This window comes from Periophthalmus magnuspinnatus, chromosome 3 (genome assembly GCF_009829125.3).
Source record: "Periophthalmus magnuspinnatus isolate fPerMag1 chromosome 3, fPerMag1.2.pri, whole genome shotgun sequence".
NCBI classification, from domain to species: domain Eukaryota; kingdom Metazoa; phylum Chordata; class Actinopteri; order Gobiiformes; family Gobiidae; genus Periophthalmus; species Periophthalmus magnuspinnatus.
The window spans coordinates 15,568,630-15,595,827 of NC_047128.1; the positions used below are offsets into that span (position 1 = coordinate 15,568,630).

General features: G+C 42.9%; 1 protein-coding gene across 1 annotated transcript; it reads right to left on the reverse strand.

The window, feature by feature from the left end:
- Positions 1–282: 282 nt before the first annotated feature.
- On the reverse strand, positions 283–27,092 carry map1aa (microtubule-associated protein 1Aa). The gene is made up of 8 exons (XM_055231656.1): positions 26,976–27,092; positions 18,141–18,223; positions 17,722–17,859; positions 10,033–17,010; positions 8,982–9,245; positions 8,168–8,354; positions 3,562–3,806; positions 283–3,308 (listed from the first exon to the last, which is right to left on the reverse strand). Exons 4-8 carry the CDS (start codon positions 16,849–16,851, stop codon positions 3,153–3,155), a joined length of 7,671 nt encoding a protein of 2,556 aa, XP_055087631.1. The 5' UTR covers positions 16,852–17,010; positions 17,722–17,859; positions 18,141–18,223; positions 26,976–27,092; the 3' UTR covers positions 283–3,152.
- Between the last annotated feature and the right edge of the window lie 106 nt (positions 27,093–27,198).

A 27,198-nucleotide genomic window follows, 5' to 3' on the forward strand; every position in this document is an offset into this window, starting at 1 on the left:
CCAAGAGGTCAGAGGGTACACCAAGCACTACAGGGACTTCTTAGGGTGGATATGGGTTTATTTTTCTATTTGCACAATACTATATCCTGGTTTAGGCCTGTATGAGATCTTGTTTAATCTTGTTTAGTCCTGGTTTAGTGTATTAGATCTTGTTTAGTCCAGGTTTAGCCCTGGTTTAGTCCTGCTTTAGTCATGTATTAGATCTTGTTTAGTCCTGATTTAATCCTGGTTTAGTCCTCCAGACTAGGACCAGGTTGAAGTGAATAATGAGACAGACACACGTTTAGACTCATTCATATGTTTTAATATTCGTTTAAGATGAAAGGCGTTGCTATGATTACATTCGTTATAATATTAGACTATAGGAGACAAGGAAGGAGGCAAGGAAGGAAAGAAGGAAGCAACTAGGAAGTAAGGAGGGAGGAAAGAAGGGCGTAGGAGTTAGGGCGTAGGAGTTAGGGTGCAGAAAGTGCCGAGGAACGGGTGACACTGCGCAGACCACGACACACGGCTAATCTAACGCAGAGTACTCGAGTACATGGAACAAACCAAATCTGTACGAAGCAGAGATACACCCAAAGAGGGCTCGGCCACAGAGGACAACAGGGCCAGAGTCACCCAAGAGACATGTGTGACGGGAGGGCATCTGACACATGGGGAGGGGTTCTGACACACAGGAAGTGTATCTGATACACGAGGAAAGCATCGTATACCTAGGGCGTGTATCTGACACGCAGGGAGGGTATCTGATACACAGGTATAATGGAGAGTAGGAAGGCATCTGACACAGGAGGGCATTTGACACAGGGATACAGGAGGATGGGAGGGCATCTGACACACTGGGAGGGCACCTGACACACAGAAAGGTGGGCGGGCATCTGATGCAGCATTGTCAAAGCGTAAGTCTCAGAAATGTAAAGTGTCTCATGCTTCATGCACAGCAGCTCATCTCTCTTCTCTTAATGACAACGCAAAAATAAATCATTTTTATAATATTTTTTAGCATGAATCTTATTTCAAACCAACACATTCTCTCCTCAAACATCAAATAAAATTAAGTGTATTTGGCCCAGCCTCACTATATCCAGACGTAAGTAATTATATAGTTATATTTTATGTAATATTTAAAACTAAAACAGTCCCTTTAACTGTCCCTGTGTCCGAGCCCGTTTACAGAAAAGCAAAAAAACATCCTGTTGGATTAATTACATCATCAGCAGAAAATCATAATAGAATAATAATAATAATGATAATAATAGTGATGTCATAGTGATGTCATCTGTTGCCGGGCAGAAACGTCTTGTGCTTTTCTCAAACACCAGAAGCAAAACATTAAAGAAAAAAAACAAAGATGGAGGACGCATTACAAAAGAGTCCAGTTTGGGTCAGTCCGGTTCGGTCCAGTTCAGTCCGAATCCACACTGGTTTCACAGTAACTTGATTTACTATTCACATTTTTATGAATATGCGACTTTTTGCAACCAAGAAGAATTGAGTAAATGTATACAATAGGAAGAAACTAAAAGCTAAAATGTGACGTAACTAGATCTAAAACAAAGATTAAGTTTAATTCAGCTCTTTAGGCATTAAACTGGGACTTAACTAGAACTAAAACAAGACCAAAATAAGACTCTCAGGTCAAAGCAAGAAGTAAACCAGGACTAAACCAGGACTAAACCTGGACTAAAGCGAAACCTATGATTGATTTATGTCAGTGTTTTATTTGCTGATTTCGCACATAGAGTTAGATCAATACAGTGTGAAGATGATGCTTGCCAAATCCTATTATTTATATTTTAAAAGTTATCCTTAAAAATATACACAAAGTAAACAACAGAACTAAACCAGGATTAACTAAACCAGGCTATTCTAAACCCGGCGAATCTAAAACAGGCTAATCTACAGACCAGGTTTAAATGAACCAGTGTGGACTCAGACTTCAGCTCTTTGACAGAATGTATTTATATATTTGTAGGACCAGGGTCTAGTCCAGTGCAGGATCAGCCCATCTGGCCCAGTTTGGTCAGGTCTGGTTTAGTCTGATTTGATCCGGTCTAGTTTGATCCGGTTGGTCTAGTCCGGTTAGTTTGAGCCGGTCTTATTCTATCCCATTTGGCCCAATCCGGTGAAGTCAAAGGCAGGATTTTGGTCTCACTGCAGAAGAGCATTGGTCTTTGTTTGATAAACTTTAGTCCAATCCAGTTTCAGGTCTGAGTCCAATCCTGGGTCCATGGTCTGGTAGAGTCCTCGCAGCTGGAGGTCCAGAATGGCTTAAAGAAGTGGGTGGTATTAAATTGCATTTACTTGGGTACTTTTCAGACCTTACTTCTCCAGTTCTGGTGAAGTTTTTTTGAAGGTTGGTTTTAATCTTTTGTAGACAGCAAAGTTCATGTTCTGATGCGAAACAGTCCAGTTTCAGTTTAGTGAATGGGTTTATTCAGGACTACAACTCCATCCTGCAGCTGGGGAAGCTCTCATCAGTAGACTCCGTTCTTTTAGGTTCCTGTAGGTTTTTGTAGGTGGTTGTCTGTTCTGTTTTTTCTTTTCCACCAATGTGCTGGTTCTGATCTGGTTCTGGGCTGCTAGCTGCTAGCTTATTTTTACACTAAATAAGGGCTAGTGTTTAGTACCATAGCGACTTACTGTTTATTAGCTAACAGCTTGCTTTTGGTCGTTTTTGCCCCATGTGAGTTTTGCTGTATTTTGACTCAGACTGACTTATTGTTACCTTCTACAATATGTATTTTTTATGTCTGCTTCTCATTTCTGGCCCAGCTTTTCCTGGTGCTGACTCAGAACCACCTCTCAGCTCTAGCAGCAGTATGTTTGTAACAGAACCTGTCCAGAACCAGAACAGGTTCGGTGGAAAAGGGTCTGCGTTAGAAGAAGGTTCTTTTAGGTTCCTGCAATGTCTCCAGTGTTCTTGATGTCTGTTTTAGGTTCTTGTATGTCCTGGGTCGCTCTAGAACTCAATCTTGCAGGCAGGAAAGCTCTCATCTGTATGTTATTGTATTCTCCTGTAGGTTCCTGTTGGTCCTTTTTGATTTGGGAAGGAGATATCTCTAGAACTCGATCTTGCAGGTGGGAAAGCTCTCATCTATAGGTTCCTCTGTGTTCTAGTAGTTTCTTGTATATTCTGGTATTAGACATCTCTAGAATTCGATCTTGCAGGCAGGGAAGCTCTCATCCTGCATGACCACAGTGGAGCTGGAGGCCAGGACCATTACGTTGAGGTCGGTTTGGACCTGGTGACTCTGCTGGTACCAATCACGTGTCACGTCTGTATCATGGGTGGGGATCAATGTCACCTAAAGGAGAACAGCAAGAAAGACAGGCTTAGAGAAGTCAACTTTTGATAACTGGATTAATGAAACAATTGTAAATGAAACAAAATACAACTACAGACGTGTTTGTCACTGACTGTTACACTGATGACAGTGTAACGGTTAAAAGATCAAACAGAACCCATGTTGTATCTGGTCCTATAATATATCATTGGTCCCCTCACCTGCAGCTCTGGCCCCGCCCCCTCAGCTGCAAAGTCTGGCTCCACCCCCTCACCTGCAGGTTGGAGCCCCAACTGGCCTTGGCCTCCAGCAGAGCATCCAGGACTCCACGGCTGGGTTCTCCACTGGCAGAGTCGTTACCACTCACTACGTAGTACGATGCCCGCACACGTCTGAAGAACTCCTGGTCCACGTTCTTGGCGCTGCAGTGGTTTGGGACGTAAGCCAAGTCCACGTAAACCGGGAACCCAGAACCAGGTCCAGACCCGAGAGCGGGGCCAGAGATGGAGCGCTGAGAACCTGAAAGAGGACAGGAGACAGTGAGAGAGTGGGACCAGAGATGGAGCACTGAGATCTTCTTCCATCTTTTTGAAAACACAGACATGACTTCAGTCACAAAGAGCAGGGTGTCAGGGTCACTACAGTTTTTTTTTATTTTGTGTTGATAGGACCAAAAAATCTTGAGAAATACACAATTAAAGTTTGGAATGAGTTTATAAAAATTTATAAAGCCTAAATGCATGCGTTACCTATTGACAGAAACGCATCCGATATAATGACTTTCTGTAACTTAGATTACAATGATAAGAAGCATCAGAGGAGAGAAAGAAGAGAAAAGCTGAGGAGCTGCAGCTGGATCAGAGAGGGAGGGGGAGCAGGGGCAGATGAATACACATAGGCAGAGGGAAGGAGATAATGGACTTTGCAGATTTAAGTCCAAACTTGTGAAACTCGTGGAGATATAAGGAGACATAAAGAGACATGCTGTGGGCCTGACAATGAAATGCTGTATCTATACAGACAGTACAAACCTGAAGAACTGCTTATACAATATATCTGTAGTAGGGCAAAACTATAGACTGTGTATATATAAATGGACATACGGTTGAAACCAGAAGACAAATATGCTTTTTTTCCTACACTGTTTGACTTGGAATTAGACTAAACTTTTCCTGTTTTAGGACAATTAGGATTACCAAAATTATTTATATTTTCTAAATGCCAGAATAATGACAATTACTTTCTTCAAAGTCAGAAGTTTCATTTCATTGATATTTGTTACCATTGCTTTTAAATTGTATGACTTGGGTCAGACATTTTGAATATACTCCCACAAGCTTCTCACAATAGTTGGCAGGAATTTTTGGCCCTTTCCTCCTCACAGAAGTGGTGTAATCAAGTTTGTAAGCCGCCTTGCTCGCACATGCCTTTCCAGATCTCCCATACATTTCCAATATGATTGGGATCAGAGCTTTGTGGTGGCCACTTCAAAACATTGACTTTGTTATTCTTAAGTGACTTTGTAACCAGTTTGACAGAATGCTTTGGGTCATTGTCTATTTGGAAGACCCATCTTCACCTAAGCTTTAACTTCCTGGCTGATGTCTTGAGATGTTGCCTCAGTATTTCCACATAATGTTTTTTCCCCTTAATTCAGTGGTTCTTAACCTGGGTTCGATCGAACCCTAGGGGTTTGGTGAGTCAGTCTCAGGGGTTCGGCGGAGGCCAAGACACGCACCCGACTCATATGATTCGTGGACTACGAGCGTCTCCAGACACTGGCCGTGTCCCAGTTCAACAAATGGACCCTTTGATGTGCCTATTGAAGTACCCGCCCGACTTAAATGAGCCGTTCGAATGGCATAAAAACGAAGAAAAGAAAGACTTTGCTGTGAAAATGACATGAGAGTGGCACTTGCCAAGGTGAACCCATGCATTTCTGAACTGGTCTCTCAAAGGCAACAGCAGAAGTCACTGATTTGCAGTAAATATTCATTATTATTCTAGCCTGATGGAAATTAGGTGATAGGTGTGTGTTAAAATGTTAAAAATAATAAATAGCATAAATACAATAAGTTCATTATTGGAATACATAAGGTTAAAAATTTTAATAATTTCAGTGTGGTAGTATTAAAAAGGTCATGTCTTAAAAAAAAAAAAAGTATGTATGTAATTTGTTGTGAGTTCACGCATTGTATTGGTTTTATTCTTTGAACACAGTGATGTTAATGCACGGTTCATTTTGTGCACCAGTAAAACATACATATGTCTTGAATTTGAAAAAAATTATATTTTATTTTTCAATAAAGAAGGGTTCGATAAATGTGCATATGAAACTGGTGGGGTTCAGTACCTCCAACAAGGTTAAGAACCACTGCCTTAATGCTATCTATTTTGTGAAGTGCACCAGTACCTCCTGCAGCAAAATAACCCTACAACATGACCCCCGTATTTCACAGTTGGGATGGTGTTCTCAGACTTGCAAGCTTCCCCCCTTTTCCTCTGAACATAACAGTGTTTATTATAGTCAATTTAATTTCGTCAGACAATAGGACATGTCTCTAAAAATGAAGGTCTCTGTCCCTGTGTGCATTTACAAACTGTAATATTTTTATGTTTCTTTTGGAGTAATGGCTTCTTCCTGGCAGTGTCCTTTCAGCCCATGCTGGTACACTACTCGTTTCACTGTGGATATTGACACACTGTTACCAACTTCAGCAGCATCTTCACAAGGTCTTTTGTTTTTGTTCTTGGGTTGATATGCACATTTCAGACCAAAGCACTTTCATCTCTGAGACTCAGAACCCATCCCCTTTAGAGTGGTATGATGACTGGTCATTCCCATGGTGTTTACACTTGTGTATAATTGTTTGAACAGATGAATGTGGCATCTTTAGGCATGTGGAAATTGACCCAAGGATGAACCAGACTTGTCCAAGTCCACAATTCTCTTCCTGATATCTTGAATTGACTCTTTTGACTTCCCCATGATGTTACACAAAGAAGCAGTGTGTTACAGGTGTGTTTTCAAATATATCCACAGGTGTGTCACTAATTAACTCAAATGTTGCCAATAAACCTATCAAAAGCTTGTGATGTCATCATCTGGGTTTTCCACAAATTGTTTAAACACATAGTAATCTTACTGTATGTAAACTTCTGACTTTAAAAAAAGTAATGAAAAAATCTTCTCTCATCATTCTGGCATTTAGTAATAGTTTTAATTAGTAATAGTAATAATTCTGGTAATCGTAATTGGCCTAAAACAGGAAAAGTTTAGTCATATTTCATGTCAGACAGTGAGAAAAAAAGCATATGTGTCTTTTTATATAGAGTATGTAAGCTTCTGGTTTCAACTGTAGCTAACCCACTAGCTAAAGTTGAAACCGATTCTGGCTCCAATTAATTTTCTATTGAGGAACTGACACCCCTCTCTCCATAACTGGCTTGTCATTTTGTTCTTAAAATGTTCATATTAACCCACTCTATATCGTCTTGTATTTTTATTTCACTATTGTGTCCGTAAAACAAGATATGTACATTAATAACAAAAAAATCAGGTGCCTTCTTTCCCCGAGGTCACTCCCACTTGATAGCGTTGCTAGGAGCCCACTCCCTGCTAAACCAGCGGTGTAAGTGGGAAGGGGCCTCTACAGCCTTGCTCCAGATAGGCTCTTTGGTTGCTATGATACTTGTGGGTGGAATTCCAAATATGGAACTCGGCTCCAAATTCACCCCTATAACTACTAGCCTCGAATGGCTTCATTTTACTGGAGCTGAACGATATGGGTGATATCACACTCTTCTTTATACAGTCTATGGGCGACACATTTTGCCATGGGGTCAATAAGAGTTACTGTGATATTTACTATATTTTCTTAAAGGGTTTTTAGATTTGATTTATTGAAGACAGATTTGGCAGGAGATATGCTAATTCTGATTTGGTTTCAGTCCTGGCTCTGGTCTAGTCTGGGTCCATGTCTGGTCTAAAGCCGTTTCTCACCTCACTGGATCTGAATAGTTCTATAAATATCCTCCTCTGAGAGTCGCCCTGGTTCCTCCTTAAGCAGCTCACTCTCTCTTTCTCTCTCTGTTCTCTCTCTATCTCTCTGTCTGTACTCTCTCTCCTCCCTCCCTCTCTCTCTCTGCCTCTCTTTCGTTCCATCTCTCTTCTCTCTTTTTTCTCCTCTATGTCTCTCTCCCCTTCACTCTCTCTCTCCCTCTCTCTCTCTCTCCCTCTTTCCCTCCCCCTTCTCCCCCTCCCCGCTCTCTGTGGGGTCACCCGAGTTTATGAACTCAAAAATCTTCAGAGTTCAGTTAAGAGGATGGCCTGTGATTCTTATTTGAACTCTAATTCTTAACCTAATTTGTGGTAGTTCTTTGCATTTGTTCCTTACTGATTTAGTCCTGGTTTAGCCCTGGTTCTGTCCTGGTTTGGACCAGGTTTAATCCTGGTTTAGTCCTGTTTTAGTCCTGCTTTAGTCCTGGTTTTGTCCTGGTTTAGTCCTGGTTTAGTCCTGATTTAGTGCTGGTTTAGACCTGGTTTAGTCCTGGCTTAGTCCTGTATTAGAGTTAGTTTAGTCCTGGTTCAGTACTGGTTTAGTCCTGGTTTAGTCCCACTTCCTGGTCCATATTTTGGGCCTGGTGTGGGTCCAGAGCCTACACAATTCTGGTCGTGAATGCGCGTCTTGCTTTAGTTCTGGCTTAGTTCTGGGTTAGTCTTGGCTCAGTTCTGGTTTAGTCCTGGCTTAGTCCTGCTTTAGTCCTGGTTTAGTCAAGGTTTAGTTCTGGTTTAGTCCTGGTTTAGTCCTGGTTCAGTCCTAGTTCAGTCCTGGTTCAGTTCAGGTTCATTCCTGGTTCAGTCCTGGTTTGGTTCTTACTAGTTTTGTTCTTGTTGAGGGTGGAGGAGGCCCGGGACATTTCGTCGTCTCTGTCTGAGGTTCTTGAGGCCCGTGAGCTCTTTTCTAGATCTTTCTTCTTGGTGGAGGTTGCACGAGGCATCGGTGACTTCTTACGCCGCGCTGGAGATGAGCTGGACTTCCCTGATCCCTTCGTCAGCTTCTTCTTCTGAAAACGACATACAGTTTAGGAAAGGTATGTATTTTCAGTTTTGAACCATCAAAATGTAAAATAAAGGACATCTGCATCAAAACATCCGCGTTTGAAAAGTTTAACTGCCAATTCACTTTCTATTTAAAAAACTCTCTATAACTGCTGCTGTCAGGCTCATCATTCTGACCTCAAAATGTTGGTATTAATCCGCTCTACATGATCCTGGCGTTTTTATTTCACAATTTTGTCTCTAAATCAAGATATGAACATTAATAACAGAAAAATTGGGCACCTTCTTTTCCAAAGATTGCTCCCACCAGCATTAGCAAAAGGTTTAATTGACAAAGTTGCTAAATGCCCACCTTCTGCCAAATCAGCGGTGTGGGACTTTACCTTCAACAGCCTCACTCCAGATCAGCTCTTTGTTTGCTATGACACTTAACAGTCGGAATTCCAAGTATAAAACTTGGCTCCAAATTCACCCCTATAACTGCTAGCCTCGACGAGCTTCATTTGGAGCCGAATGCTGTGGGTAACATCACACTCACTTAGTCCACTTCTTTATACAGACTATGCTCTGACCCCATCTGGGAGTATAACATCATCACATTCTACAAAAAAACACCAATATCCTACAGATACCTTGATGGCTTTGGCCTTGTCGTCGTCAGCTCCAAGCTTCTTGAGCTCTGTTTCAGGGGGGCAGGAGTCAGGGTCGACCATGCAGACATCGGGGTGGGGGGGTCTTGGGGACATGTCGGATCTGGACACTGGAGGAGGATCATAGCTCCGAGACTTCTCCACGGAAATGTACTCCTCTTCCTCTGACTCCGCGTTTGAATCAGAGTTTCCCGATTCGTCTGACGTGGGGGGCGTATCCTCATTCGCTAGCAGACACCCACGTTCCTGAGAGTTAGCAAAGAGGACTGGAGTTAATGGCATTTGAACATTATATATATGTTACAATATGTTATATATAATGACGTTTCTAATACACTTGAGGACTTGGACCCTTGCATTCTTCATAGTATGTGAACGGTGCACGGGCCTTTTTATTTCCAATTATTGTCAAAAAAGTAAACTATTTTAAGACTTTGTGTAGTGCGTGTTCCTCTTTAGTGTAGTCATCTACGCTCAGACATCTGCAAGAAGCTCTGACACAAAATGTCTACAGTATGTACTTTTTAAGTTACATACTGTAACTTAAAAAGTAAACTATTTTAAGTTACAGTATGTAACTTTCTGGAGGAGGCCCATCACCTGCATGATTCCATAGAAATGCAAAGTTAAAACCATACTTTTGAACATTCTCCATGGAGAGAGACATTTTATGCCATACCTTGGAATAAAAACAACATTTCCATGGAAACAAGCAGGAGGAAGCCCTCCTCCAGGCCAAAAAAGAGTCAGGCTTGTGGAGATGCAAGCCCACTTACAGTAAGCACACATGTTTGTCAGTGCAATAAAAACATCCAAAATGAGGAAAAAACATGCTTTTAATTTTGTCTATTTTTTTGTTAAAAGTTACATACTGTGACTTTAAGTACACCATTTTAAACAACCCAAAACAGCAACTGATGAACTCTGAGTCCACTATAAATACTATAAATGCTAATATTCACATAAAACTATCCCAAATATTCCGTATTCATGTTTTTTTGTAGTGTAATCTGACATGTTGGACTCCACCCACCTGTGGCGTCTTGATGCTTGCTGGCCCCTCCTCCTCTTCCTCCTCATCTTCATCGTCGCTCACAAATGACCTCATGCTCGGGTTGATGAAGGAGGGTGAGAGGTCGTGTTTTGCCGAGTATCCGGGTGACTTCCGACTGGATGCCGCCCCCAGCTTACACTCCTCATCATCGCTGTCATGACGACCGAAATACTCTGCACTATTAGTGGGGTCCTTCTTTTCCCCAAAGCTTAGACTCAGCTCCTGTTTGCTCTGAGGGATGTCTGAGGTGAAATATGAGGGGGATTGGTGGTCGCTGTAACTTGGAGGTGATGCTTTCTGTGCACTGACATACGATGAGCCTCCCTCTGTTTTGGACAGGGACAGAGGTCTGGCGGGATGCTCCGGCTCCATCTCCACCTCCTCCTCAAACTCCTGTCGATAATGAGGAGGTGAGTCTCCGGGAACCATCATCCCAGACTTGGACTTCATCTCCCACTCGAACCCTGCAGATGTCTTTAGCTCTTTGGGATCTGGTTTCGTTGGTTCTGTGGTTTTAGAGGAGCTGAGTCCAATCTTTTCTGTGCTCATGGTGGTTTCTTTCACTGCTCCTGGACTGGTTTTGTGGATGATCTCTCTCATATATGCGTCTTCAGCCTCCTCCTCTTCCTCCTCGCTCGTGTCCGTCTCCTCAAAATAGTGCTTTCCTTCTGTTTCGGGCCTTGGAGATGACGTGATTCCAAACAGGGCTGCACTTGCCGCTTCCTTTTCTGTGGAGATCTGAACAAATCCTTCCGCTTTCATTTCTGTGTATGAAATTCCACTTTTTTCCTGTGAAGATTCTTTAGCTCCAAAATCTTTTGCAGCTGCTCCGAACTGTCCATATTGTTCTTTAAGTGTATCTTTCTCCTTCTGTAACTCATCGGCCGTAAATTTAGGGAATCCCCCATATTTTTCCTGCGATACGTCTGCAGTGTAAAGTCCGTATTCTCCTATTTTCGATTTAGATGTTGCTCCAAATCCGCTGCTTTCCATTGACGGCATGCCAAATTTCTCTTTGGAGGATTCCGACGTGTACAGGCCAAATTCTTCCGTCTTTTCTGGTTTGTAGAAGCACTCAGATTTCCCCTGCATCTCCTTCCCAGGCTGAGCAATTTGCATGGAGGATTTTGTCTCTTCCAAAACTTCCAAATAGTCGTCTTTCACGCGTTCCGACGTAGGTGAATCGGAGGCAGGGGTCTCCAACTCTTCGGCAAACTGTCGGCTTGTCGTCATGGAGAGGGAGCCGGAGGTAGAGGAGGAGTAGCTGTATGCGGAGGACGAAGAGTATGCGGTGCTGGAAGGATACGGGAAACTCGAATCCAATGTAGTTTTGCTCAAAGTCTCTGGTGTCTTCTGCTTGTGGAACTCAGCCTCAAAATCATCTTTTTCTTGAGACTTCTTGTCAAAGTCAAAAGGTAAAGATGAAGTGGTGAAGCCAGAGGAGATGGAACATTTTTCACTACCATCTGGTTTGGTTTCAATATCTTTTTTGTCTTGTGAAAAGCCAAAATCTTTCATTTCAAATTTATTTGTTGAAAATTGACCAAAATCAGACACTTTCTCGGTTTCTTTGAGTCCAAATTCAACCTTTTCCTTGTCGTCTTTTTCTAACGGTTTACCCACTTCAGCTGGTTTGACAACATCTTTATCAAAACATTTCTCAATCTCTCTAGCGCTACTCTCGTCTTTCTTATCTGTCAATTCTTTGTAGGAATATTCAAACGTGGAGGAGAAACTGCTATGACTTGAAAATCCTGGGTCAGATTTTTGCTCAACCATTTGTTCTGCAGCTCCAACACTGAAATCTTTATGGTCTTTGCTCGTCTTCTCTGATGAACTATCTTTAAATGTTTCTAGTTTGTCTTTTTCAGATGTGGCAGAGATTTCAGATTTTGTTGAAATTTGCACTGCACTTTTGTCCTTTGACTCGTCTTTGGTTTGGTCTGATGTTGGTGACACAGTAGTTTTATTCGTCACATCAGGTTTTGTGGTTTCTTTGGGTTGAGTTTCCTGCTTTAGAGACACTTCACTTTTACTTGTAACTTCCACTTTTCCGATTAAACCTTTATCATCAGATATTTTCTCATCTTTCTCTTTGTTCTTGTCAGTTTTTTCCTCTGTTTTTACTCTTCCCTGGCTGTTGTATCCATATCCTGCAAATGAAAGGATAAACTCAGGTCGGCTCGGATCAAATCCAGTCGGAGAGGGACTTTTGTAGTCACTTTTGCATTCACTTTTCACTTCTTTTTCTGACATTTCTTTTGCTCCTTTCTCCACGTCCTCCTCCTCTGTGTCATCGTCTGTCTCCTCTTCATCAGATTCTGTCTCTACATCATCGTAATCTTCTTCATCTTTTGCAGTTAATTTCCGTAAATCCACTTCCAAACTTTGCTGGAATTTTTCGGTTTTGTCTGAACTAAGCGATGTTGCGGACAACTCGGGTCTATCGGCCATGGATGGGAAGCTTCTCACTCTCACCTCCTCATAGTCTTTGTTGTCGTCTTTCTTCGCATCAGATTTTTCGTCAGATTCTTGCCTGAACGTGTCGGATTCCATGGAGCTGTAGCTGAAGGTTTTTCCGTGTACGTACGGCGTGTCTTGCCGCATGTACAGCTCAGTCTTTTTCTCTTTCTCTGGAAAATCACATGCTCCAAAGTGAACGCTTTTCTCATCATCTTTTTTGTTTTCACTCTCGACAACATCATCTTTTTTCTCGTCTTCCTCGTCTGAATATTTCTGTGTTTTTTCTTTCTTTCCGCTGAAATCATCGTCTAGGAAACATCCCTCTTTTGCCTCCATGAGTTTGGCTTTCACAGTCGGCTGCAGCTCCTTTTTGTCGTAGTATTCCTCCTCTTCTTCTTCCTCCTCCTCCTCCTCCTCCTCCTCCGACTCTCCAGAAGCTTCAAACGTTCCAATGTATGACGTGTTTTCGGAGATGGTGACAGACTTTTCACCTTTCTCTGTTTCGATTTTGCCAAATGGTTTTTCATCGGTGGGAGAGGCGAGTTTAACTGTGCTGTCGTCTGGGCTCAAGCAGTGATCATCACTGTCACGTCTCAGGTCCAAACTCGGAATTAAAGGAGAAACCGGAGATTTGGGTTTGGATTCAGTTTTCAGAGAAGATTCAGGAGGAAAACCCACTTCCTGTTGAGGTTTGGAAGCAAAATCTGGCACTTTTTGTTGTTGTACGTCAAATTTAGGAGAATCCGGCTTTGAAAAATCGTCTTTTGGTTTCAAATCTTCAAATGTAGGAGAATCCGGCTTTGAAAATTCCTCTTTTGGTTTAAAATCTTCAAATTTCGTGGGGAAACTTAGTATCGGTTCATATTTAGGGGGGGACTCTGGTTTGGCTGTATCCTCTTTTTCTTGTTTTGGTTTAAAATCTTCTGTTTTCGTTGGGAAAGTTGTGTCTACTTGATTAGGAGATGAAGGTTTCAAAATGTCTTCTTTTTCAGATTTGGTTTTAAAATCATCTAATTTCTGTGTAAAACTTTGCTCTAGTTCATATTTAGGAGGAGAGGTGGATTTCAAAATGTCTTCTTTTTCCTGTTTTGGTTTAAAATCATCAAATTTGGGCGTAAAACTTGGCTCTGGTTGTTTGGGAGAAGACAGTTTCAAAATGTCCACCTTCTCTACAGCTTCATATTTCGGGGGTGAAGCCGATATTGCTATTTCTTCTCTTTCAGATTGTTTAAAATCATCAAATTTTTGTGTGAAACCTTGCTCTAGTTCATATTTAGGAGGAGAGGAGGGTTTTGCTGTGTCCTCTTTGTCTTGTTTCGGTTTAAATTCGTCTAATTTTGGAGGTAAACTTGGCTCTGGTGACACAGACGGTTTCAAAATATCCGTCTTCTCTACTATGTCATGTTGTTTAGGAGGGAAACTTTGCTCTACTTCGTACTTCGGAGGAGACACAGAAGGAGAGATTGGTTTGGTCTGATCAAGTTTTTCTGAAAAATCATCTACTTTCTCTTTCTCATCTTTAGATTTTGATATAAATTCATCGGGTTTTGGAGGAGAACCAGGTTTGAACACATCTTTGTCCTGTTTTACTGTGATATCATCTTTCTTCAAACTAGCTTCTGTATCTAATTTTGATGCTAAACTTTCTTCTTTTGGTTTAGGCGGGAAATCGTCTAATTCTGGAGAGAAACATTCATCTTTCTCTGGTACTTTTGTTGTAAATGTTTTGGGTTCTGATGGTTTTACAGCGAAACTGCTCTTTACAGTGACGTCTTTATCCAGTTTGAATGAGAAATCATCAAGTTTTTCAGTTTTTGTGGTAAATATTTCGTGCTTTTCGTCTTTTTGCGATTTAGGCAAGAATCCCTCCTCCTCCACGGATTTGGGAGTCATTGCTGGTTTCGCCTCCTGCTCCTGTTTGGTTTTCAATTCGTATCCTTCCTGTAGTTTTCCCAGAGGAATGTCCACGTTTGGAGTTTCGTCTTCCTCCTCCTCCTCCTCCTCCTCCTCTCGTCCCCTGGTGTCCATCTCTGGTACCACAGGCTCGTCTGATGAGGGAGACTTGAAACATTTGTCATCTTCCAAAGAGGAAGTGGGCGAGATGGTGCCAGCAGAGTGTAAGTAGTCTTTAGCGAGTGCAGATTTGGCGAGCTGGTTGTTTGTTTCTGTTTGCTGCGTTGCCACGATGTACGATTGGTCCTCTGTCGCAAAGGATGAGAGTTTATCGTATTCTGTGATTGACGTTGCCGAGGAAACGTGTTCCTCCTCTGCTAATGGGGCAGAGATGACCACAGGATATGGTGCTAGTTCTGCCTCCTGAAATGGGAATGCTTTGGGTTTGGCATCCTTCAGCTCTTTAACGCCATGGATCGAGTCGAAGCTTCCTGGAATGTCAGGAACACACACATCTCCCACATCGTAACTCAGAATTCGGTCCTCCGTCTCCTCATGGATCTCTTCCTCATCCGAGATCGTCTGCTCTGTTTCAGAATAACCCGGAATAGTTTCATCTTGAATGTAGGAAAACTGCTCAGACTTCAGCTCCTTCTCCTCAGTTTTGCCTTTGAGCAGTTCTGCCTCCTCTGTGCCCTCCACCTCCGCTTTCTCAATCACATCCTCATCTTCTGAACTTTCACTCTTCTTCACAAACTTGTCCTCCCTTCTCTCCTCTCTCTTCTCTTCTCTCTTCTCCTCCTTCATCTCTTCTTCATTTCTCTGCTCCTTCTTCTCCTCTCTCTCCTCCTTCATCTCCATTTTAGAACTCTCCGTGGTGGATATTTTACCCTCCTCCTGCTTCAGCGCCTCAAAGTCTTGTGTCAGATCTTCGGGTGATGAGACGACAGACCGATCAACAGTCACCTCCATCACTTTCTGCACCTCCTCTGTCACTTTTTTCTTCTTTTTGATCACCTTCTTCTCATCCTCCTTTGTGGTTTTGTTTTTGTCAGTTTTGGGTTTGGCCTGAGTCTTTGCCTTGTGCAGGGTCTTCCTCACCTCCGGAGTGAGCGGTTTCAGGTCAGGTTTGGTGATTTTCCGAAGCTCCGGTTTCTTCTCGTCTTTCACTTTCTTTTTCACTTCTTTCTTCACCTTGTCTTTCTTCTCCTCTTTGTCCTTCTTGTTCTTGTCGTCATCCTTCTTTTTTGGCTTCTCTTCGTCTTTTTTCTGCTTCTCTTCGTCTCTTTTCTTATCGCTTTTTTCTTTGGCAATCTTGCTCTTCTCAACCTCTGTGTTCTTCTTTTGTTTACTCGCTTTGGTGCTGGGTTTGTCCTTCTTCTCGACTTTGTTTTCCTTGGTGATCTCTGGCTTCACTTCCTTCTCGTCCTCATGGCTCGTCGAATCCTTCTTCGGTTTCGGTTTTGGTGAAGACTTCAGGCTCTCCTTACTGTCTGTCCTGGAACGCATCTTTGTTTGTTTTAGAATTGGAGGAGGAGCGCCAGTTGCGATGTCTTTTTGCGTTGCCACCGGGAATCGCAGGAAGTCCAGATGTTTGAGCTTCTCCAAACCTTCAAAGATTTTGTTTTGTGGCGCGTTTCCAGGGAAGAGAACTCGAACGATCTTTTCCGTGGGTTTGTGTGGAATCCAGACAATGAGTGCCGTAACCGAAGTCAGATACGGCACAGATATCTCAGCCTCTTTCCCATTGGCCAGCGTGATCCCGGTTTTAGCCTTACTGTTCCCCGCCCACTTCTGCATCAGAAACTGCATCTCTTTACTCTCCTTCACCGGGTTCAGAACGTACATGTCCAGTTTTCCCACTCCCAGTTTGTGGAAAAGCGTGATTGGTTCGATGGTGTTGCTGACGACGCGGTGTAGTGGTTCTGGTGTGATTCCGAGCTTGTTCAGATACTGCAGCGTTAGCGATGCCTCCTCTATGCTACGTTTAGCCTTTAGTGCTGACTCCGCAGCACGTAGCTTCTCTGGGACATTGAAGAAGACGATGCCAAGCTCCGGAGAGATAAGGTTCTTGGTCCAGTCCCCATTGTTCCCCTGGTTCTTCTCCTCCTCCTCTTTCTCTGCAATCTTTCTCTGGAACAGACCGTTTATTCCTGGGAGGTTGTCAGCTCCGATGTGTGTGAGGAGCACCGAGTCGATCCGGTCCAAGTGACGCACCAGTTTCCAGAAGCAGGATTTCCGATCGGAGCCGCCATCCACCAAAATGTTAAAACCGTTTACCGCAAAGAGCGCAGAGTCACCACGGCCACCGGGGAAGATGTAGCAGCATGGTTTGGACAGCTTCAGGAAGCCGCCTGAGTTTGGAGGTTCCAGGAGCTCAAATGGAGAAGGAACGTCAACCGTTTCCGAGACATATTCTGTGAATTCGCTCACTCCGTCCATGTCTGTGGTCTGAGGTGAGGGTGAGTCAGGAATGAGGCGGAATTCCACGTAAGAAGAGAGAGGATCGGTATTCTGGAGGAGGGAAGACCACTCAGGGTCAGAAGGAGCAGAGACGAAGAGTTTAACAGGAGTAGAGGATTCAGACAGAACCTCAGAGACCTGGCAGAGAGAGAGATAAGAAGGGGGAGAAGGGAAGGAGAGGGGAGGGGAGACAGAGGGGGTGAAGAGAGGGAGGAGAAAGAGGGAGGGAAAGAGGGCTGATTAAATGTTTGTTATAATTCAGCAAACCTATTGTGCTTGTGTCTGCTCTATAGTTATAATCTATGACACCTGTGGATCATTATATTATCATTTTCACAATTTAAGTGACAATATTGATCTAAAACAACTTAATAAAAGAAACAAGTCCACTGAATTCTGCGTTAGAAAACTACAGTGCTCAATGGGAGCCGTAAACAAATCGCCGCATGCTGGCGGTTACTCCTATGGATAGCTGCACATCACATTTGAGAGCTGAGGATTTTTTTCATTTGCACCAAAATGACAACGCAATGTTGCCAAATCCTAGGTGTATCACCGATTAAGAAAATAAAACTGGAGAAGGAAGCGTGTACGTCACAGTGGGTATGTGCCAGTGGAGGTGACAATGAGAGTAGATCGGAGCAATGAAGTCTTGAATACAGGAGGATAAAGGTTACTCAAACATGCATAAATCACTCCAAATACAACTTCAGAGGGCCAGTGAGAACGAAAAAACTATAATATGGTTAAAAGTACATGTTGTAGAATAAGTCTGATTTAAGGCAAAACTCAAAACATAGATGCTGTGTCAGTAGTAGCAGTAGCAGTAGTATCATTAGCAGTACTGACCTCTGCTGAGTGTAGGACCGCCCTGAGGCTCCTCCCCCCTATGGCACCTGTCTGTAGCTGCACCTGTCCTCGCTCTGAGCTCTGTCCGCTCAGCACCAGAAGCTTCCACCGGGAGGCGTCAGTAAGCAGAGAGCGCACCTGTAAGAACACACAGTCAGCCTTTGCACCCTTTGCTCCTCTGCTTCTCTGACTCTCTCCTATGCATCCTCTGCTCCTTTAACTTTCTCCTCTGCATACACTGCTCCTCTAACCCTTGTTACTCCTTTCTTATCTCTCCTCCACGAAATCCCCTCCTCCTCTGTACCCGTCTCTCCCCTCTCCTCCTTTACCCTTTTCACTCTTCCTTTCCTCCCCTCCCCCTCTGTACCTCTCTCTCCCCTCCCCTCTTCTGCACCTTCTCCTCTGACCCCCTCTCTCACCTCTCTGTGGGCAGACTCCTCTGATGGATTGACTAAAACCACAGTCTCCAGGACATCACTGCGGAACGACAGAGACCTCTGACCTGAGAACAAAAGAAACCCACAATTATATAGATGAATTAACCTTAAACTGGGCTGAACCATTTTTTTTTTTTACAAACATTGTGATTGTGGTTAGATTTGTGATTTATATTTTAATAACAGGATTCTGTTCAAAGCTCATATTTTAAACACATCCAGAAGAACTGACAAAAAGACTGAAATCTGAAATGACAAACTAATAAAAGAATCACATTTCAGAACATGTTTGTACAGATCTAAACTACAGTGTTAGATGTTTTTATGCAGAATAAGTCCTCATGGAGAGACAGGAAGGGCACCTGACACACAGAAAGGGCATCTGACACATCAGACATTTTAGAACAGGGGTGTCAAACACATTTTCGCCAAGGGCCACATCAGCAAAATGGCTGCTCTCAAAGGGCCAGATGTAAAATAAATCAAACTACGTTTTAATTTGTTAATGGACTGTTTCTGTATTTATTACTTATTCAAGTTACACATATTGTGTATGCATTTTGCCAGATGTAAAAATATGGCTGTGTAACTATGCATCTCCTGATAAAATGACATTTTAAGACCATCATATCTTTTAATGTACCCTGTCGAGGGCCACATAAAATGATGTGGAGGGCCACATTTGAGTTTGACACCTGTGTTTTAGAACATGTTTCTATAGATCTAAACTACATGGTTAGCAGATTTTAGTGGGTGCTGTGGTGGTCTCTGGCTGTGTTGTTTCTTGTTTCATTCTTCAGTTATTAAGTATTGATTGATTATTGGCTGCCACTCTTGGAAGTGTTACACAAATGATTTACGGGGGGAAATCTCACACAGGCGTGAAACCAGGACTAAATCAGGACTGAACCAGGTCTATTCCAGGTCTAAACCAGGAATGAACCATGTCTAAACCAGGTGTAAACCAGGTGTAAACCAGGTCTAAACCAGGACTAAACTAGGTCTAAACTTGGAATGAACCAGGACTAAACCAGGTCTAAACAAGGTTTGAACCAGGTCTTAACAAGGTCCTCCTCCCTTCTTGTCTTTTTCCTCTCTCCTCGTCTCCTTTCCTCCCTCCTTTTCTCCATGTGTCCTACTCAGATCTGTGCTGTGATTGGCTGTTGCCGTGGAGACGATCAGCTGTTCCACTGACCCAGTCTCAGTCCGACGCAATGCACCATTTCACTGCACCACGCCCCCCTCTCACCACCAGGGCTAAACTACATCTAAACCAGGTCTAAGCCAGGTCTAAGCCAGGTCTAAACCAGGTCTAAACCAGGTCTAAACCAGGTCTAAGCCAGGTCTAAACCAGGGCTAAACCAGGTCTAAACTAGGTCTAAACCAGGACTAAACCAGGTCTAAACCAGGTCTAAACCAGGTCTAAACCAGGTTTAAACCAGGACTAAACCAAGTCTAAACCAGGTCTAACCTGGGTCTAAACCAGGTCTAAATCAGAACTAAACAATGTCTAGACCAGGTCTAAACCAGGATTACATAAAATCTAAACTGGGTCTAAACCAGGCCTAAGCTATGTCTAAACCAGTCTAAACCATGTCTAAACCATATCTAAACCATCACTAAACCGGGTCTAAACCAGGTCTAATTCAGAACAAAAAAAAGGACTGAACCAGGACTTCAACCAGGTCTGTACCAGGAGCAAAACAGTCTACGATAGGACTATCCCAGGACTAGAATTAGGGTTCCGGCCTCTCTGGGAGCAGAGCTGGTAATTGTATTTGGGACAAATTCTATAGATTTGTATGAGATTATATGATTTTGATAAACCTGAGTGCAGTAGTACCTCAATAAATGTGTTCTGTATGAGCAGTCTATGTAACTTTTCTGTTGCAGGGTCCCCCAACGGTTTGTCTTCCCATGAAATGTTTCAGAGTACGGCATTAAACTCTTCTGTCAGGTCTCATTCGTAAGCGATGTGTCAGGGGTCTCATTTATAAGGCATGTGTACAAAAATGTTACATACATACATCTCCATGTTAAGTTTGTGATCGATAAAAATACAACTTAACATGACACAGTCTGGTCCAAAAACTCTAAGCTTTTGGTGTTGGGGCTTTCAAAGATGAGTGCAGAGGTAGATCTGAGCTCAGAGAGATGTGGCGTGAGTGAGTTTGAGTTTCTATTCTGTCTGTACATGTACTTTTAGTCATAATTCCACTTAAAGTTTTATAAATGAGGCTCCATCTGTGGAGAGACTGCTCTTTGTAAGAATGCAGGTTTTTCATGGTATTACACCTATAATTTAATTTAATTGATGCCATACTGAAGAACATTCCAGGCAAAATAATGTAATCCAAGATAAGCAGGTTGCCCACCCTACAAAGGAAAATATACAAATTTGTGTTATTGCTGTGCAGACTGAGGCTTAAGTCTGAAGCTGTGTCTACTGCATTCACAGTGCAGTGTGAACACAGAGCTGTAAAGTGAAAAGAAAAGCTACAAAGTTTTGTCTTTAGGAATTAAACAGGAGCAGATTGACCAATCAGAAGCAGCGATAGGCGGGACTGAACTGTGACCTCTCATTTTATTGGATTAAAATGACACCTGGTTTTACAATCTCTCCAAAACATGAGCCAATGAGATGATACAGGGGATTATACAATGATATGCATCATGATTTGACTCCTGATGTGACACATTTATAACTTAAAGATATTGGAAATATGGAAAACTGCTGACAGTGCACACAAACCACCAGCAGAGGGTGCATAGAGCACTGAGGAGTGAAGCTGTTTCTATCACGCTAAAAACAGGAGGCACTTTCGTCTCAGAGAGTAACAATATCTGTGTGAGGCCAAAAAGGAGAACAGACTTTAAAAACACAGAGAAGCCCTTCCACCTGATGACATCAGCAGGTGTAACAGAGTGTTGTGAGCTGTACAGAGGGAAACAGACTAAAAGTGCAGCATTACTGAAACATGTAAAACATGGATGAATGAAACAAAACACAGCTTCAGGGATGTTTCTGAGAAGGATACTACATTAGAACAGGGTTAAAGCGCCACTGCGAGACATTTCATCACATTAGAACAGAGTTAAGTCAGGACTTAGTCCAGTTGAGTCCTGATTTAGTCCTGGTTCAGTCCTTCTGGTTTTATCGTCCTGGTTTAATCCTAGTTCAGTCCTGGGCCAATCCTGGTTTAGTTCCGATTTAGTCCGGGTTTAGCCCTGGTTTAGTCTTGGTTGCTTTTTTGTTTTTGTTTTTTGTTTTTTTTGTGAATGGGAAAGGGGCTCCGATGATGCAACAGTGATGACTCATTCATATTTGTGGTCACATGACCTCAGTCTGTCGCCATGACGACAGTTCTCACATCCTCCTCTGTATTATATTCACTTTACTCCTTTATACCATCTATTCACTGCCCTCCTCTATACCATATATTCACACTCCTCTGTACCATTACCCTCCTTTGCAGCACTGTCCCTGCTCTGGGCCATATATTCACTGCCCTCCTCTGTACCACTGTCCCTCCCCTGTACCATATATTCACTGTTCCTCCTCTATACCATATATTCACTCTCCTTCTCTGTACCACTGCCCTCCTCTGCAGCATTGTCCCTGTTCTGGACCATATATTTGCTGTTCCTCCTCTGTATCATGTTCCTCCTCAGAGTAAAAGCTCTTTAATTGTTACATAATGGTTTTAAATGGGAGTTATTTTAGGGCATAGGAGGCACAGCTGCAGACTCTCGGCGAATAAAAACAATGCAATAAAATAATCCTCCAATCAGATGTCAGATACTAGCGGCGCCGAGACTAAAGCTGAGATGGAACTTTTTAAAAATAGGTATTGATATTTCACAAATGAGGGGCGGAAAGAGGGATGTAGGAGAATGGGAGGGCATCTGACCGAGGGATATAGGGGAATGAGAGGCCATCTGACACACAGGGTTAAAGGAGAATGGGAGGGGATCTGACACACAGGAAGGGCATCTCTAACATACAGGGATACAGGAGGATGGGAGGGCATCTGACACAAGTGGTGCAGAGGAGTGTCATGTTGCTGCAGAGATATTTCCCAGTCTGTGCTGACTGAGCGATTTGTCAGGCGCCTCTAATATGTCCGAGTCTAATACACACAGACTGAACCTCCTCTGCTGCTCCTCCGCTGCTCCTCTGCTCCTCCTCTGCTTCTCCTCTGCTTCTCCTCTGCTTCTCTCCTCTGCCTTCTTTGCTTTTCCTCTGCTCCTCCTACTATGTATGCCCTTCATTTAAACAGCTGTGGCAAGCACCATCGCATCACAGCAAGAGGGTCCCTTGTCTGACTTCCTGGCCTTTCTGTGTGTGTAGGCCTGTTACAATAACACAATAATTTTGAAGTGCAATATTGCGATCATTTTGAAACTAATATATGCCATTGACACGATACCATCCCCCAAAAATATTATAAATATTATTAAATATTATTAGGCTACAATCACTTGGTGAGATCTCATCTATGCTTAAAACTATGGATCAAACAATTGGCCTGTACTATTCACTTTCAAGTAAAATGTTCACTTTAGTGGTTAATTAAAAAAATCATCTGAACTCATTGATGCTATGGACAGGGCAGCTTTTTGTGTATCCAGTACAATTTCTATACATTTGACATATATTTATGGCAATAACTGTCAAAAATGGTTGAGATCCAGAACACACATTTCTTGAATACTGATGTGAGTCTGTTCGCTGGTGAATCTCCCAGAGTTCAGATGGGTGTGAATGACAGATGCATTAGCCAATCAGGGACACACATGGTCCGTCCGTACGATAACAAATATGGCTGCTTACGAGGAAAAAAGAAAGGTCAAAAATATCACAAGGGAATAAAAACATGGAGGATTTATGCAGAATCAATGAGTGAAGCACTAAGCTGTTAATCTGAGGTGAGAGAAATGTCATTTTGTTTGTAAATGATGGGTGTCCAATGAGTTTCACATGTGTTGGATGAAAATAAACACATCTGATTGGACGATCGCGTTTGATTCTGCCTCGAGACATAGTGGAGGGAGTGGGGACCAGACTGATATTAATCTGTATAAAAAAATACAGAGAGGCGTCAGTCTGGATTTGCCAGGGAAGCATCGAAAGGTCAGTGACAATAAATCAGATCCACAGAGGTACTATAAGTCACTGTTTTAGGTCTGTCTCACTCCATCTGTTATTGTCACAGTGGGGAAAGATGTGAACTCGTCAATTGTAAAAAGTCCAAATTTGGGACAAATCAGCAGGAAGTCTGAGGAGTCAAGTCCTACAGGACCTGCACAACCTACAGGAGAATAGTGTTGTCAAAAGTATGGAAAATAAAATACTAATCAATACTAAAACTAATATCACAACTAGATACTCATTTGAGCAAGTATTAAGATTAAAAAATTGACATTAACAGGACAGAAATGAACCCTTCCTGAATAGCTTTACAATGATCTTGAGCTGTATCAGAACAAGTATAAGACACATAGACTAGTATACACCCATGAAGCACTATGGACCCTACCTGGACGACTGAGGGATTACACAGATATAAGGCTATGGTAATATAAAAGAAAGTACTACCATTTAATGTTGAAAACTACAGTCTATTGTCTAAAGAAAGTCTCTGTTATTATTATTGTGGTACAATCGTTTTTTAGTATTGAAGTATCGAAGTCAAGTTTGAAAATGTAGTATCGTGACAACACTACAGGAGGAGGAACTAACGCTCATCAAATATGCACTATAGAGCTGTTAAGTGTGATGTCAGCTCCAGATCCATCAGCCAACAATGAACATGTTTCACAACGTCTTGTTTTAGTGATGACACGTCTCATGTTAAAAAGAGATTGAGTCGTTTAAAGCAAACGAGGTTTTAAATATGGAACAATGTTTATAACTGTGACAGAAAGTGTACAAGGGAGGTCAAGGTAAGAAGCTAGGCTAGGCTAAGCTAGCATTAGCAGTAGGGCTGTGCTAAAAATCTAAGCATCGAAAGATCGCAATCTAAACTCTGGTTGATCTCGAGGATAAGGCAAACACTCTCAGTACGTGGTGCCGCTCCTGGTTTAGATGAAATATTAGCGTCAGGGCCACAGTCTCTTTAAGTCTGCTCACGTGTCCTCCCCCTCTCTCTGATCCAGCCACAGCTCCTCACCTTTTTCCGCTCTTTTCACTCCTCTGGTGATTCTAATCATTATAATCCAAGTTACGGAAAGGAAATGAATATTGTCTCAGCATTTATGAGTCAAACTTGAGACCTAATTTAGCGCACAGACATTGCACGTGTGTCTGCCGTTAGCAGTAACGCATGTATGCTTTCAGGATTAATATATTGTACAAACTAATTCCGAACGCTAGGTGCACATTTCTCTGGAATTACTAGTCAAGACGAAATAAAAAAAAACTGTAATGACACTGACGGCCTGCTCCATATGCAGAAAGTCACCTGTGTATGTTTTCAACAAGATGGAAGAAGATCGACTCAAAGATCAAGATCAATTAATATGGAGGAAAAAATTGTGATTCTTTTTTTCTCATATCACCCAGCCCTAGTTAGCTGTGACCAGCAGATACATTGGTAATCCTGTTATGATGGATTATTACTATATTATTTACATATTTGATACAGTTGGATATGTTTATATGGATAAACATACACTTCTGAAAGGTAACTGTCTGTGTGATGAAAAAGAAAGAAAGCTAGAAACCAGCTGTGAAGTTTCTGGACCCGGAAATGACATAATCAGCTAACAACTAGAATAAAGTTTGATTTAGACTCCAGCTGTTGAGGAGTTGAGGGTTGGATTCCCTTGCTCTGGGTCACATTTCAGTCTTTGCAGAGTCACTCCATTCATGCAGCAGCACTCAGCTCTGAGATGACAAAAATAAGAGCTCAGATGTGAAGGACACACCTAACCTCAACCTAAACCCAAACCTTAACCTAAACCATAACCTTAACCTTGTCCCGTAGGAGGCAGGTCCCTATGATGTGAGAGTGTGCAGAGTTTAGTCCCCATACTGTGAGAAATACATGCACAAGTGTTAGAGACACCTTTCGCTGCAGAGGTCATCCCTTTTCTCATCCCTTTCTCTTAAACAGAAAACGCTCTGTTCCACCTTGTGATGTCATGTGGTAATACTGGGAGTGCTCCACCTTCCCTAGAGAGCTGAAATCATCCAAATGCTTTCAGCCCTGGTATTACTCATCTTTACTGAACTAAAGGTGAAAAGTAGCTGTTTACTTTGAAACTACCACTAAATGACATCACAAGGTGGAACAGACAAACGATAAAGTGCTACTCAAACATGTGTGAATGAAACAGGTATGTTTTTGATGAGTTAACAACATTATATCATGGCTTAAACCTCACAAGGGTCAGTTTTGTGTCATATAGGACCTTTAATCTGACCCTAAACAGTGAAACTCATTTTGATCTTTTTGTTTTGTTCCAAACTCAGAGATTTGAGCTTCTCCTTTAAGAGGCCTCTTTCTCCAGCAGAACAGGGTCCATGTTTTAATTTAAACTCCCAACACCAGACAAATCTGCAAACTCATCCATGTCTGAATCAGGACTGAAACAGGACTAAACCAGGATTAAACCAGGGCTAAACCAGGATTAAACCAGGGCTAAACCAGGATTAAACCAGGGCTGAACCAGGATTAAACCAGGGCTAAACCAGGATTAAACCAGGGCTAAACCAGGATTAAACCAGGGCTAAACCAAGATTAAACCAGAACTAAACCAGGATTAAACCAGGGCTAAACCAGGACTAAACCAGGGCTAAACCAGGATTAAACCAGGGCTAAACCAGGATTAAACCAGGGCTAAACCAGGACTAAACCAGATCTGAACCAGGATTAAACCAGGGCTAAACCAGGATTAAACCAGGGCTAAACCAGGATTAAACCAGGGCTAAACCAAGATTAAACCAGAACTAAACCAGGATTAAACCAGGGCTAAACCAAGATTAAACCAGAACTAAACCAGGATTAAACCAGGGCTAAACCAGGACTAAACCAGATCTGAACCAGGATTAAACCAGGGCTAAACCAGGATTAAACCAGGGCTAAACCAGGATTAAACCAGGGCTAAACCAAGATTAAACCAGAACTAAACCAGGATTAAACCAGGGCTAAACCAGGACTAAACCAGGGCTAAACCAAGATTAAACCAGAACTAAACCAGGATTAAACCAGGACTAAACCAGGGCTAAACCAAGATTAAACCAGAACTAAACCTGGACTAAAACAAGACTAAAACCAGGATTAAACCAGTCCTAAACCAAGACTAAACCAGGATTAAACCAGGGCTAAACCAGGACTAAACCAGGACTAAACCAGGACTAAACCAGGTCACATCTGGGTTTGGGTGATCACCAGGGTATGGCCACTGACCAGGGGATGGTTTTAAAAGGTTGAACAGTATCCTAGCCTACAGCCTGTTTGAAATAAGTAAAGTCTATATTATCTGTATTATATCTGTCAGAATGTTTAGGAGGATTCTGGACACCAATAGCTAGTAAACAGATTTCGATGTCAAATAAATCCCCAGGTCTCTGGGAGTGAGACAAGGCTTAGCAGGGACACGAGAAGGGGGCCTAGACCATAAAACCGCGACAAAACCCCGACGTGACGCGACCTGTTCTCCTCTGCGCCGTGTGACCGTGGGCGAGGCCGGGCGCGCTCTACCGCAGGCCGCACGGAACCGACGCGAGTGACGGAGCAAAGCGCGAGGCTCGGTGATGCAGAGGAGGACGGGGTGCTGAGGTAGAGGGTGCAGGGGAGGTCGGGTACTCACCGGGGGAGAGTCGAGGCGCGGGAGAAACGGCGCTGGTTCCCCGCAGGTTCCGCGCAGGGCCGCTCCGTGCCGCCGCTTCTGCCGCTGCTGCGTCAAAACACACAGCCTCAGCACCAGCACTGCGAGCGGGCACGAGGAGAGGTGCGGGCACGAGGAGGGAGCGCGCGGGCACGAGGAGGGAGCGCGCGGGCACGAGGAGGGAGCGCGGGCACGAGGGGAGAGC

Coding starts and splice junctions, on each gene's coding strand:
- map1aa (XM_055231656.1), bottom strand. CDS start 16,851: ATGGACGGAGTGAGCGAATTCACAGAATATGTCTCGGAAACGGTTGAC. Junction 9,246..10,032: donor CAAGCATCAAGACGCCACAG/GTGGGTGGAGTC, acceptor GCTAACTCTCAG/GAACGTGGGTGTCTGCTAGC. Junction 3,309..3,561: donor GTTGGGGCTCCAACCTGCAG/GTGAGGGGGTGG, acceptor GTTCTCCTTTAG/GTGACATTGATCCCCACCCA.